Below are 12884 nucleotides of genomic sequence, written 5' to 3'. Positions count from 1 at the left end.
TCTTGATCTTTTGTCCATAATAATCTCACCATATTATACGTGCTTTCTAGTCAAGTGTGCAGGTACAGAACTTTACCTGCACACTTTTTGCTAGAGCGCACGTGCCACTTTGCTAGTGGGCACACTCGTTATCGAAACACTTTCTAATGAGAAAAGCCACTCTATAAAGTAAAATGTGTTTATTTTCATAGATAGTATTAAATAGTCCACTATATTTTCACTGACTAGTTCCCTGAAGAGTTTAAAGACTAATCAATTTAAAGGCATGACAAGGAAAATAAAGATAGACAATGCAATTTCATATTTTTGAAAGGGCCTATTCAAACATTTATTATTCTTATAAAGCATTACACATCTGCCCACTGCATTGAAAAAAAAGAAAGGGGTCTTAATATTCAGAGGGGACAACATTTTTCCTCAAGTTATTAGTGGGCAAATGAGATGTTCCTGTCCCATGAAAGCTATTTTTCAGACAAATTAATAGCATTGAAATGGTACAATGAGCTACACCGTTCTAAATAATATTTGAAAATGTTTTATAAAACTTCATTTTGTAGTGAGAAGACGCATATATATATACACATTAGAACGTTCATCACCTGACAAAAATGTAATACAAATACTCTAAAGAAGTTTTAAAAAATCAGGGGAAGGATCATTTTACACACGTATCTGTTGTATGTCAATTAAGGTACTTGAGCTAATCAGTTTGGCAACTTAAAAAGATACTGATAACATCAGAGTGGTAATTACATTAGAAAAAAAAACACTGGGATAGTCTTTATATTGGACACAAAGGTACTCAGTTCTACGAACCGTCGAGAAGTAGCTTATCATTAGTTTTTGTGGGGAAGAGGTCAAGCAATGAGGTGGAAAACCTTGGCCTCTCAAGAACTACCACGGGCCTGAGGTACTGCAGCTGCTTGATGGCTAGGTCTCCACAACCCGTCAGAGCCTTGTCCAAGATGAGGCGCAAGTTCTGGACTGATGTGTATTCCCCTGTCCTAGGAAGAGGCTGAAGTGGGGAAGATCGAGCCCGCCTGCTACGGGTAGTAGAGAGACCCATCTGGCTGTTCTCCTTTACAGAACAGTTACGTCTGTAGGAATCCCGCCGCCGAGCAGACACCACAGGTGGTTCAGGCCTGTGGCTGTTGCAGTGAGAAGCCCGGGGCCTCACATCATCCTTAGTGCTCTCCTGTATGAACTTCAGGAAAGATGACTCAAATCCCATAGGTTTATAAGCAGCCAGGTCAAATGTGCGAAGGGGAGGGCTGTGAGGCTGTGAGTCCTTTGGAATGGGAAGGAGCTCAGAGAGCTCGTTCTTACGTTTAAGTGGTTGGCGGGCTTGAGGGGAGGGCAATGACACAGAAATTGTTGGTTTGCCACCATCTTTGCCTGAACTGTCCATGAAGCCCTCATCAACACTGAATCGGAGGGAGGATGGTGGAGAGAGATCAAGAGCGGGCGGGTTTGAGGATTTTCGCCTTGGCCTCTCCTCTTGGCTGTTTTGAGTAACAGGCTCTTCAGTGTGCCCACTAGGTTCTCCATAAAGCAAGTCATCGGCACCCACCAAAACATTCCTCTCAGCAGGTGGCTCCTCTTTGAACCCCAGTGGGTCATGCTCATCAAGTGTGTCTGCTTCGATGGAGTGTAGACTCATAGGGACAGATGGACCACCAGGGTTATCTGGCTCTGCTTGATACTCCATCTTCAGAACTCCGTTAGGTGCCCTCGTCATATCAGGGCAAGCAGATAATACAGTATTCCTCTGAATCAGCTCGTCCAGTTTCTCTGCACTAAACACAAGCTTATCCTCATTCAATTCAAAAGCATGATTGGTTAATTTGTGGCAATTCAAATAGTGACGGCGCATACTACGTATAAATTTGACTACAGAATCACAACCTTGCACCATGCACGGGAAGGCTTCACGTTGACAACGATCTTGGCACATCTGCAAGGCCTCCTCATGGGAACGGAATACCATATCTTCAAACTTTCTGGATTTCTTTTCAGTTGACACATTTTCAACGTCATCTTCATCTTGCTCTTCACTAGTTTCTTCAGCCTTAACATCTTCAGGAGACTTTGGGCAGTGTCTTAGAGATTGCCTGAGGGGTAGCTTGGTTTCATCTTTCTGTGGCGTAGATGTGATGATCAGCTTCTTTTGGCATCCAGTGGCTGACGTGTCCTTGTGAGTATTCTGGAGACGTAATACGAGTGAATCATAATAATTGAGGTGGCTAGAGAGTACATGTTTTTTCAGACTACTGCTTTGGGTGAACACTTTTGTACAGCCGTCATACTTGCAGCACAAGGTCGCCTGGTAAGGATGATCACTTTTTCTGTGACGTTTTAGACTACTGGTCGCCTGGTTAGGATGATCACTTTTTCTGTGACGCTTCAAGCTACTGGTCGCCTGGTTAGGATGCTCACTCTCTGTGTGTCGCACCAAGCTACTGTTCAGGAGGTAAGAAGCATTACAGTTGGCGTAGCTGCACCTAAACTTCTGTAAAGCTGGGTCTTCTGAAAGCGCGGAAGGATGTCCCATCACCTGCGAATGAAACTTCTTCTGGTGTCGATAAAGACTGGAGGCGTGGGAGAAAATAACCCCACAGTCCTTGTGCTTGCACATATAAATGCCGCCTTTGCCTCTTCGCATACCTCTGTCTTCACTTTCCTCCTCTTCGAAGTGATCCTGCATAGATGGAGCATGACTGCATTTCTTACGCTTGTCTCCAGATTTAGCAAATTGTACAATATTTTGTCGCATTATTTTCTTTTTTTGGTACTTCTGCTGCCAGGAGGGGTGTTGCCAGGTGGGGGTCTGAGATTTTTGTGTAAAGGAGGATGCTTGCTCGGTGTCATCTGGGGGCTGTGTAAAGGAGACTGTTGGCTTGGTGGGTTCTGGGGGTTGTTTTATGGAGACGGTTGGCTTGGTGGGTTCTGGGGGTTGTGTTATGGAGACTGTTGGCTTGGTGGGTTCTGGGGTTTTACCCTCAACCCGCTTTTTAGACCAACAGCTCATTTGCTCCACAACTGCCTCGCTAAGTCTATGCGTCTGAAGATAATGAACCCTCAAGTCCGTCTTCTCTCTATGGCATTTGAAGCAGAGGTGACACTTAAATGGCTTAAATGTCAGTGATTTGAGGATCTTCATTCCTTTCGCCTTCTTTTCTGAGAAATTATGCTTGTTCATGTAGTGGCGCATTAGGGTTGTGCTGGTCACACTTCTAAAGTTGCAATCATTAAGCTCACAGAAGTATGGTTTAGTAGAGGCTTGCAAAACAAAGGGGCTGACCTGGTCTGCATCTAAGTGTTGCTCTGTGGGTAGACTGTGGGCTACTGATGGTTCCGTGTTTGATGTCAGTTTCACCCTCTTGCCAACAGCGGGTTGCGCTCTCTTTTGCAAAAACACAACTGGGGACCTGGTACCAAGACCCTGATGGCAGGATATCTTTGATGTGGATCCTGAGATTGGATGGAAGGGCTCACAAAATCCATTTGTAGAGCTGGAGAGAGTCAGACTAAGCTGGCTAAGCCCAATCAAAATCTCTCTCAAAGGGTCATTGTCCAGGCTTGAGGGAGATGTTGCTGTGTTCTTAATAGGACAAGCATTTTCCTGGCTTGACCCCTTCATTAGCAGACAATTTGCAAGTTCATGTTTGTTCTTGTCATCTTTGTTCTTCTCTGTTTTTATCTTTAGACCTTTCGATTTCAAGCCCTTCTCTTTGACAAGATTTTTGCGTTCCTTATTCTCAGACTTGAAATGTTCTGGATGAACACACCTTAGGTGTTGGTGGACATCTCTAGCTTTGGAGAAGGTCAATCCACACCTTTCGAAACCACAAGTGAACTTTTTTCCATCAAAGCACACAGCAACAGATGCCATTGTGCCCTTGGGCTCCTTGCAACTCTGTGAGGAGGAGGCACTGCATGTAGAGAAAGTAACATTGTTTTCCCCATTGACTACCTCCTCCAGTACAGTCTTTATGTCACACGACTTTTTGGGGCTGGCTATCTCCTCTGTTATGGAGTCAAGATGTTTTCTTTTGGCCTTCCTCTGTGCCTCAAAGTCTTCCTCTGAGAAGGTAATGCCGTGTGTGGCTAAATGCCGGCCAAATTCCTTTTTAGAAAAGTAGAACTTCTTGCAATCAAGGCTAGTGCAGCTATATGCTGCATCACGAAAGTGCTGTGCTTCATGGTGGTATACCTGCCCCAAGTCACAGAAAGAAAGACTACAACCTTTCAGCTCACACTGGTAGCTAAGTTGAAAGCCATGGCTCTGCTTATGTGTGACAAGCTCATTGGAGGTGCTGAAACGAGCACCACAATCTGTGACCATACACATGTAAGGCAGGTCACCGTAGTGCACACGCCGATGCCTGCGGTGGTGATAGGCAGACATGAAGTGGCGCCGACAGTAAGTGCACTTTTCCCTACGGTCTCTCATTTCACAATAATGTTTCACGTTCTCGTCGCTAACATGGTCTTCTGATTTAAGGTGCACACCCAGGTACTTGGAATGCTTAAAAGTCTTTGTACAGTGAGTAGCAGGGCATGTGTATATGTCACGATTCTGCAATTCAAAATGAACGTTAATGTATTCAATTGTGATGTTATCCTCATGACCAGGCTTCCTGGGTGCAGATGAAGCTTGTTCTAGAATGTGCTCCAGAACATCAGGATCATGTGTGGACTGGTAGTACAGCATTAAGGATGGGTCAAGGGCAATCTCACCAGGCTCCAAGTCATCCAAGTCATCCTCCTCCATTTCCTTATCCAAATCAACCCTCTTTTTGTCCTTTTTCTTCTGTCGAGTGCTTCTGGATGGCATCTGAAGGTGTAGTTTGGTGTGTGGGATAAAATCCTTTCTGCTCTTAAACTTCTTCAGGCAGACAGGGCAGGTGTAAACACCGTTTTCTTCATGCCTCTTAGAGTGAAGAAGGATTCGAGTCTCAGTAACAGATTTCTTACAAATCTTGCAGAAGAACTTGTATTTCTTCTGCAGTGAACCCTGCTCTGAGGTACCCTCAGCATCTGGCTTTGAAGGTGGTTTACTGTCCCGGTCATTTTCTTCATCTTTCTCATGACCATCAATGCTTCCACTTGTCCCATTTACGTATTCTTTTGGCATATCAACAAATCCCTTCTCCACCGCCTCCTTTACATCCTGCTCAAGACTAACCTCCTCCTGCCCCCTCCCTTTCTCTTCTTCCTCCTCCGGCTCAGGTTCAAGCCCCAGCAGCATGATGCACTGATGCTTGAGTGTCTTCCAGTCCCAGAATTCAGGGTCGAAAGGCCAGTGGGCTTTAAGTGCCAGGAGCAGTTCACACCGCAGCGAGTTGGGGATAATGGCATTTTCCTGGTCATACTTCTGATCGGGCCGCAGATAGAGCTCTTGAAGGGTGCTGAAGGCCACATGAGAGAGGCCTAAGAGAAACTCTGTCAGCTGGCAGGCCCGCAACACCTCAAGATCGTCTGGTAGGAGGCAGGATACAGTTTTGCACACAGATATCCTCGTTTCTGTGTCCTCTTGCTTTGGGAGCTGTAGTGCTTTAACACATAACTCCACAGATGAAGCCAGACCCAGCTCCTCTGCCTGTAGAATAAACATGAGATCGTTTTTTCCATTGCTGTGACAGTGGCATACAATTTAAAGTAACTGCCCAGTGAAAATTCCACTTTAAAAAATAATAATATTCTGTTAAGTCATATCCAACTGTTGTTGACCCGTCATATACTCCTGGCCAAAGTAAAATAAATAAATAATTAAAACACTTTTTTTTAAAAACACCTCAAACAGACCATTTTTAAAAATGCTGCTATTTCCTCAGAACAGTCGTCATCTCACTGAGGATTGAGCTGACCAATTAGCGGTTTATTTACAAGAATATTTAATGACCAGTATAGACGGGTTGGCTGACAACGGCATTCAAATGATGCCTGCATTGATGTCTAGCAACAATGACAAAAATCTTCCTTGTGGGAAATTGCAGATGGCTCGTTTCAGCATGTATCTGGTTTTGACTGATGTCATGTCTTACCCTAATATGGCTCAAACTCACTAGCTAACCAACAATTGTAACTATGTATTTCAGAGACAATAAGCACTCCTTGAGCAAATGTATTTGTTTTCATTAAACATTGAGACTAATTATATAGTTTACATGTTGTCAACAGTGTAAGCGATACCGTCCATTTTACCCCATAGTTGCCCACGCGTTGCTTTTGTTGCTAAACAACCAACCCGTCTATACACCCACACCATTCTGTTGGGGTACGTCGACATCATTCCAACACAGAAGTTGCTTTTTAACATACTTAATTACCATTTTTTGGAAGGAAAACCATTTCACTCATATTGAAAGTAATTATAGGTCATATTTCATAGAAATCTGCAAACACTGGGCAGTTACTTTACATTTTGGGAAATTGTAACTGATATTTTACGAAAATAAGTTTAAACTTTATTTTGCAATGACATATCAAAATCAGAGGTAGAAAAATATATTCTCCTACCTCTGTCCGGATGACACGCACAAGGAAGAGCAGATGGTAGACAGTCTTAGCAATGGCACCTAGCTGCAGGCAACGCTCCAGCAGTGACTCCAAAGATGGGTCGATCCTTCTCTGCAGCTTACTCCACAACAGTGTGAGCTCCCTAAAAAAAGACAGAAAAGATGAAATAGCATAGAAAAATATAAAATTGGAACAAGACCCAAAAACACACACCAGCGCAGAAATAAGAATTTCAATTTATCCGTATGCTTCGCAAAACTCTTGACATTGACCACTGAAAACTCACCAGGAGCAGTACAGGCTCTGCTGCTGCAGCTGTTGCGTTAGGAAGGTAGTACACAGGATGAAGGCTGTGTTATCCTCCCCCTCAGTCTCCAAATTGCATGTAATATCCAGCACATCCTTACAGTCCAGTCTGGATATCTGTGGGATAAATAAATACAAGGCCAAGTCGGTGGCCTTCAGAAAGTATACACACCCCCTGACTTTTTCACATTTTGTTGTGTTACAGCTTGAATTTTAAATTGAGATGTGTCACTGGCCTACACGCAATACCCCATAATGTCAAATTGGAATTATGTTTCTAGACATTAACAAATACATTAAAAACGAAATGCTGAAATGTCGCGAGTTAATACGTATCCAGCCCCTAAATAAGTAAAACTGTTCTTAATACGCCACCTAAGTTGCATGGACTCACTGTGTGCAACGATAGTGTTTAACATGACTTTTGAATGACTACGTCATATCTATATCACCCCACACATACATATAATTGTAAGGTCTCTAATCAAGCAGTGAATTTCAAACAGATTCAACCAAAGACCAGAGAGGTTTTCCAATTCCCAGCAAAGGGCACCTATTGGTAGATGGGTAAAAAAAAAAAAAAACAGACATAGAATATCCCTTTGAGCAGGGTGAAGTTATTAATTACTGCAAACATTGTACAATCCAGGTGTGCAAAGCTCTTAAAACACCTGGATTAGTGCCCCTTACACGGGATGGTTGAGCTAACATAAGCTAATGCGATTAGCATGAGGTTGTAAGTAACAAGAACATTTCCCAGGACATAGACATATCTGATTTGGCAGAAAGCTTAAATTCTTGTTAATCTAACCGCACTGTCCAATTTACAGTGGCTATTACAGTGAAATAATACCACGCTATTGTTTGAGGAGTACACAATTTTGAAAATGAAAAGTTAAACAAATGAGGCACATTTGGGCAGTCTTGATACAAAATCTTGCACAGAAATGTAATGGTTCATTGGAGGAGTCTAAAACTTTACATGTACACCGATGTCATCTAGTGGCCAAAATCTAAAATGCACCTGGGCTGGTATAATAAATTATGGCCTTTCTTGCATTTCAAAGATGGTACAAAAAATGTTTTTTTCTCTTCTTTGTATTATCTTTTACCAGATCTAATGTGTTATATTCTCCTACATTCCTTTCTCATTTCCACAAACGTCAAAGTGTTTAATTTCAAATGGTACCAAGAACATGCATATCTTTGCTTCACAGCCTGAGCTGCAGGCAGTTAGATTTGGGTATGCCATTTTAGGCGAAAATGTTAAGGGGCGGATCCTTATGAGACTTACCCAGAAAGACAAATTTGATTCTAACATGTATTGACTCAGGGGTGTGAATACTTATGTAAATGAGATATTGCTGCATTTCATTTGCAAAATGTTGTAAAATCATGTTCCAAAATGTAATTATGGGGTATTGTGTCTAAATCTATTGAATCCATTTTGAATTCAGGCAGTAACAGAATGTGGAATAAGTCAAAAGAGGTACGAATACTTTCTGAAAACACCAACTACAGTATTGTGGAAAATATCACTTACATTTTAAGGGCAAAGGAGTTCAAACAAGCAACACTGTCAAATTCACTAAGCCATCACATTTATTTCCTTACATAACAGCATTCTCTGAAAGCTATTTAAATAGCAGTATGAATAATAATGCACTGAGCTGAGCTCAACAACACACTGACAGACCTCCATGATGGCCTCCTCGCCCGGCAGCAGTTGGCAGAGGAGAGAGACATAGGTCTGGCGGAAGGTGGTTTGGTTAGAGACAAGATGGCATTCAGCACAGGCCTTAGCCAGTACCACAGCCTTCGCCACCTCCCCCACTTTCTCCAGGTGTTTAACCCGCATCTCCATGAAGCCCTCCCCCTCCAAGGAGATGTACGCGTCAACTACAGGAACATGACAAACAACAGATGCTAGTTAATTGGCTGACTGGAATCATAGTAAAACGTATGTATGTATGCATGTATATATATATATAAAATTGATTTATTATTGCACTGTTGACAATAGAGTAAGGTTGTGATACTGACCTTCCTCTGCGGTTGTGGGATGACCGGTGAGAAGGGCGCTTAGGACAGGGTTACTCCACGCTCCACCCTCCCCTGTGATTTGGAGGAGGGCTTGTAGATCTATGCTCCCATACTCCAACAAGGCATCATGTGCCACCTGCAAAACCGTCAAGAACACACAAAAAGGGGGTTGTGTCACAAATGTCAGGTGGGGTAACAGTGACAGCATGGTAAAGTAAAAGGGCTGTGATGATACCAGTATTGCAATAATTTTTTCCACAGCAAAAAATGAAAACATGAAGCAGACCAAACTCTTTGGTATTTTAAAAACATGGAGTATATAAAATATTATGTGCTATAGGTTGGAAAATAAATGTGACTCTGGATGACAACATGTTTCTAACATTAGGGACGTTTTCCTAAAGACGTTATAATCCCCTGTGTGTTTTATTTCCTTGCCACGATACTAATGAGTATCACGATACTGGTATTGTCCTGCCCAATAAAGTATGTAATGTAGGACAGGTCCTCACTATATCAAGATTTCGATTGGATTTAATTTTTTATCCCTACTGCAACTTGTCTCATCTCCCCCTGCTAATGTGTTGTGTAATGCTTTCACTCCCTTCTTCCAGAACACATTTACTTTCAATGTGAAACATTTACTGAAAAACCCCTCTGGTGGATTCCCAACTTCCTATCAAACAGGCCCCAGGTGGTCAAGAACCACGGCACGTTATCAGACAGCACCAGTGTATAACGTAGTATTGTCCAGGGAACATTGCTTGGGCCACAGCCATTCATCAACAACACAGCATGTCAATAGTACCACCAAGCGAAAGTAAATAAACCTCTCTTTGAACTATAGAGAAGTGGATGCAGTATAATCAGTCAACCAATCATTATTTTTCCCTTCCATCTTCTCTCCCTCTCTCATTAGCTACTATTTCTTAACATCTCACAGCCCATCCTTTACCTGAACAGAGCGGTGAAATTGAACCCAGGCCTCATAAGGGATTTCGTTTTCAGGCACAGATAGCAACAGTTCAAAACAGCTCCTGGAAGCAAAATAACAGAGACAACGAAGGACAACTTGTGAAACTTCATGACACAACGTTATCTATTTCTAACATGCAGCACACAAAAAAAAACAATGAAGCCATGTCAACAACAAAAGAAGGCTATGCATTGGAGCACACAGTAGAAATTTGGTGATCACTACACTTCTCTGGCTTCAAAATAATAATCTAGGTACAACCCTAACAGTGTAAAGCACTTTGTTACTGAGTTGACTCACAGTGCTAGTCTCTTCAACACCAGGGCAACAGTGTCAGAGTCTGCAGTGAGATGTGGCCTTGCAGCAGCAAAGCAGTTGATGGCCAGGCAGTAGACCTCCAGGAGAGGAAGACCATGTTCCACAGAATTCCTGCTCCCAGCGTAGTCCATCAGTGCCTGCAAAGACAGACATGGAGAAGTCAAAAACACTTTCAATGACAAAAAAAAAAAAAAAAAAACAGGCAGCTTGGTTGTGGTTATTAAAAAATATGTTTTTGCACTTTCACTTTCACTTTCATTAGGATTAAGACAACTAACAGCTATCTTATTTAGTTACGGAAAACACCCTGAATGCCAAAGGCATTGTGTTGATGGCAGGCAGGGCAGGCACCATATGTCACTGTTAATTAGTCTTCCTGTGAGGTGTGGCAAGGCTCATTGAGGAAAGAGGCTACAGTGTTTCCCCTAGGATTTATTTTATTCTCCCTCCTAAATTGTGTGGAATTTGTTTTTTCAGTTTCTTACAAAAGGCCCATTACTTTTTGTTCAAAGTGATGAGTCTTGTTTTTACGCCATCTATGTGTAGAAAGGTCAATCTAAAAATAATATATATAAAAAAGTGTATTATATATATATTTATTTGAATTGCCATGGCGGGGGGGGATGTCTGATTGGTCCCAGCTTGCACTCTCTTTTTTTATATACCTTGATTGGGCCTGGGGGAGCAGCCTATGTATTTGACAGCTCTAAGACAAGGTGTACCTAGAGAGCTGTGGACCCCCAGTCTGTCACATCAACATTTCCCCAAAGCCCCTCTTGCCAAGAGTCCTCAGTGTGCACTTCTCTACCACCATTACAGTGGGTTGGCTAAATTTAACCTCCATCTAGGGTAAATATGAGAGTCGCTCCTCCAGAGAATAAGCTCCAGCCTGAGTATATCTAACACCCAATTAACTTCCAATTAATGGTTAGCAGCTATAATTAACCCAGTTTAGGGTCTTTGGTAAAATAGTTAAATGGGAAATCTGCAGTTCAAACAATAAAGTAATCTCCCCACCACTGATTCTGTAAACAGCTGGGGCTGGAGAAAAGTAAGCACCATCAAATTCATAGACAAAGCTATAGATGCAAGGACAATAAATTATATCAACATAGATTTAACCATGTTGAGGTTATACAGTGTGTGTTTAAAATTACATTGTTTACAAATACATTGGTTTAGAAAAAGTCTAAAAACAAACAAGACAGTTAAACTAATATTGAGGCATTTTAAAGTTATATTCAAGAATGAATGGCTATATCATGAATTTACAAGTAAAAAAGGTATGTAGCAATCTGATTGTCCCTTTAAACTCTCAACTTTACGAATGTAGATAAAACAGCATAGCAAACTGATACTACAGAACAGTCAGTTAAAAACAAAATAGTCTTAATTTTCAAATTATTTATACTTGAATATTGATTTTGACACAAGTGTTACTTGGGTGTTAAAAACAAAATGAACGTGGATGAACCACGTTGCCATCAACTAGCGAGAAAGCATGTTTTTGTAGAGTGAGGGTCAAATAAATTCCTTAACTCGATAATGAAACAAGTAAGGTTTAAGTTGTAGTTAACAAATAAAATGGCTAATAAATAAACTAACTAGGCTAAATGATAAGTAGGCTGACGAAAAACACTTGCACTGCAGGCCTATTTACATGCATGCCTGCAAGTGCCTGAAACAAAACGTGAAACACCCCGCCCCGCTTACTTTAAATATTCTAAACGTTGCAAATAGCAGCACGATAAACTAGTTAACAACTAGTTTGTACAGACTGGACATAGTACTAAAATATTTTGCATGCCTGGTTGTCGTCCTGGACCACTGCATCCGTCTCTCTCTCGGACAAGCTTGCACAACAACCATGACAACATTGGTTGCTAACGTTAGCTAACTGGCTAACTATTAGGTAGCCCAACTGATGATAGCATGGCTATGTTTTGCACATCATTGGTGGTTATGTCATGCAGTTATGTTATACTTTGCTGGGATCGTTAATTGTGCATTAGATGCATATTGTTTGCTTATCCTGATCAAAATGTTCCAGCTAGCAGCTAAAGGCCATATTGGCGCTGGCGCATACACAGCCAACATCGCTAGTTGTTAAGCTATGCGAAAAAAACATTGCTTTTCCTTTGAGTTTTGCATGCACGCACGCTAGCTACCTGGCAGAAGTTGTCGCAATATTCGGTGGATGATATTTCCGAAATGTCTTGTTGCCTGAGCGTTGCTTCAAGCGCTCTCAAGGTGGTGAGCAAGCATTCCATGGCGACGAGAGTGTCCTCGGCAGTGTTGGAAGGCCGATTACTCCAGTCGGGCTCTGGTTCAACATCACTATCCGCCATCTTCAGTCCCCGCCACCGCGCGTATGCATCCCCTTCATGTGACGCGCGTGCGCTCACCACTTCTTCTTCGTGTTGTTTTCCGACAGACTAGATGCTTTGTGGCGTATTGCTGCGTTTTTCAGGTCGGAGTGGAAATTGCACATTTTGTTCACAAAAAATGGAAATTAGGAAAAAAAATTTGCAGCACCATCTAACCCTACAAATACGCCACTGTTCCTAACAGATCCACCAGGCAGTTGGCCTGGGAGGCTGGAACTCCTTCTGTACAATATAATTGGGGTGGCAGGGTCCCCTAGGGGTTAGAGTGTTGGTAACTGAAAGTTTGCAAGTTCAAATCCCTGAGCTGACAAGGTACAAATCTGTTGTTCTGC

General features: G+C 42.2%; 1 protein-coding gene across 1 annotated transcript; it reads right to left on the bottom strand.

The window, feature by feature from the left end:
• Nucleotides 1-293: 293 nt before the first annotated feature.
• rlf (RLF zinc finger) lies at nt 294-12534 on the bottom strand. Its single transcript, XM_064928606.1, has 8 exons — nt 12334-12534; nt 10148-10302; nt 9827-9908; nt 8872-9007; nt 8525-8727; nt 6809-6945; nt 6523-6664; nt 294-5602 (listed from the first exon to the last, which is right to left on the bottom strand). The coding sequence occupies exons 1-8, from the start codon at nt 12511-12513 to the stop codon at nt 809-811; spliced, it is 5829 nt and encodes a 1942-aa protein (XP_064784678.1). The 5' UTR covers nt 12514-12534; the 3' UTR covers nt 294-808.
• Between the last annotated feature and the right edge of the window lie 350 nt (nt 12535-12884).

The sequence above is a fragment of the Oncorhynchus masou genome, chromosome 21 (genome assembly GCF_036934945.1).
Source record: "Oncorhynchus masou masou isolate Uvic2021 chromosome 21, UVic_Omas_1.1, whole genome shotgun sequence".
NCBI lineage: Eukaryota > Metazoa > Chordata > Actinopteri > Salmoniformes > Salmonidae > Oncorhynchus > Oncorhynchus masou.
This window is presented reverse-complemented; position numbering and strand designations above follow the sequence as displayed.

Bases quoted from the DNA above. Each gene is read 5' to 3' on its own strand.
- rlf (XM_064928606.1), bottom strand. From the start codon at position 12,513: ATGGCGGATAGTGATGTTGAACCAGAGCCCGACTGGAGTAATCGGCCT. The intron at 9,008-9,826 runs GTAAAGGATGGG...ACGGTTTTGCAG, and splicing joins AATTTCACCGCTCTGTTCAG to GTGGCACATGATGCCTTGTT. The intron at 8,728-8,871 runs GTCAGTATCACA...ATGTTCCTGTAG, and splicing joins TCCCACAACCGCAGAGGAAG to TTGACGCGTACATCTCCTTG.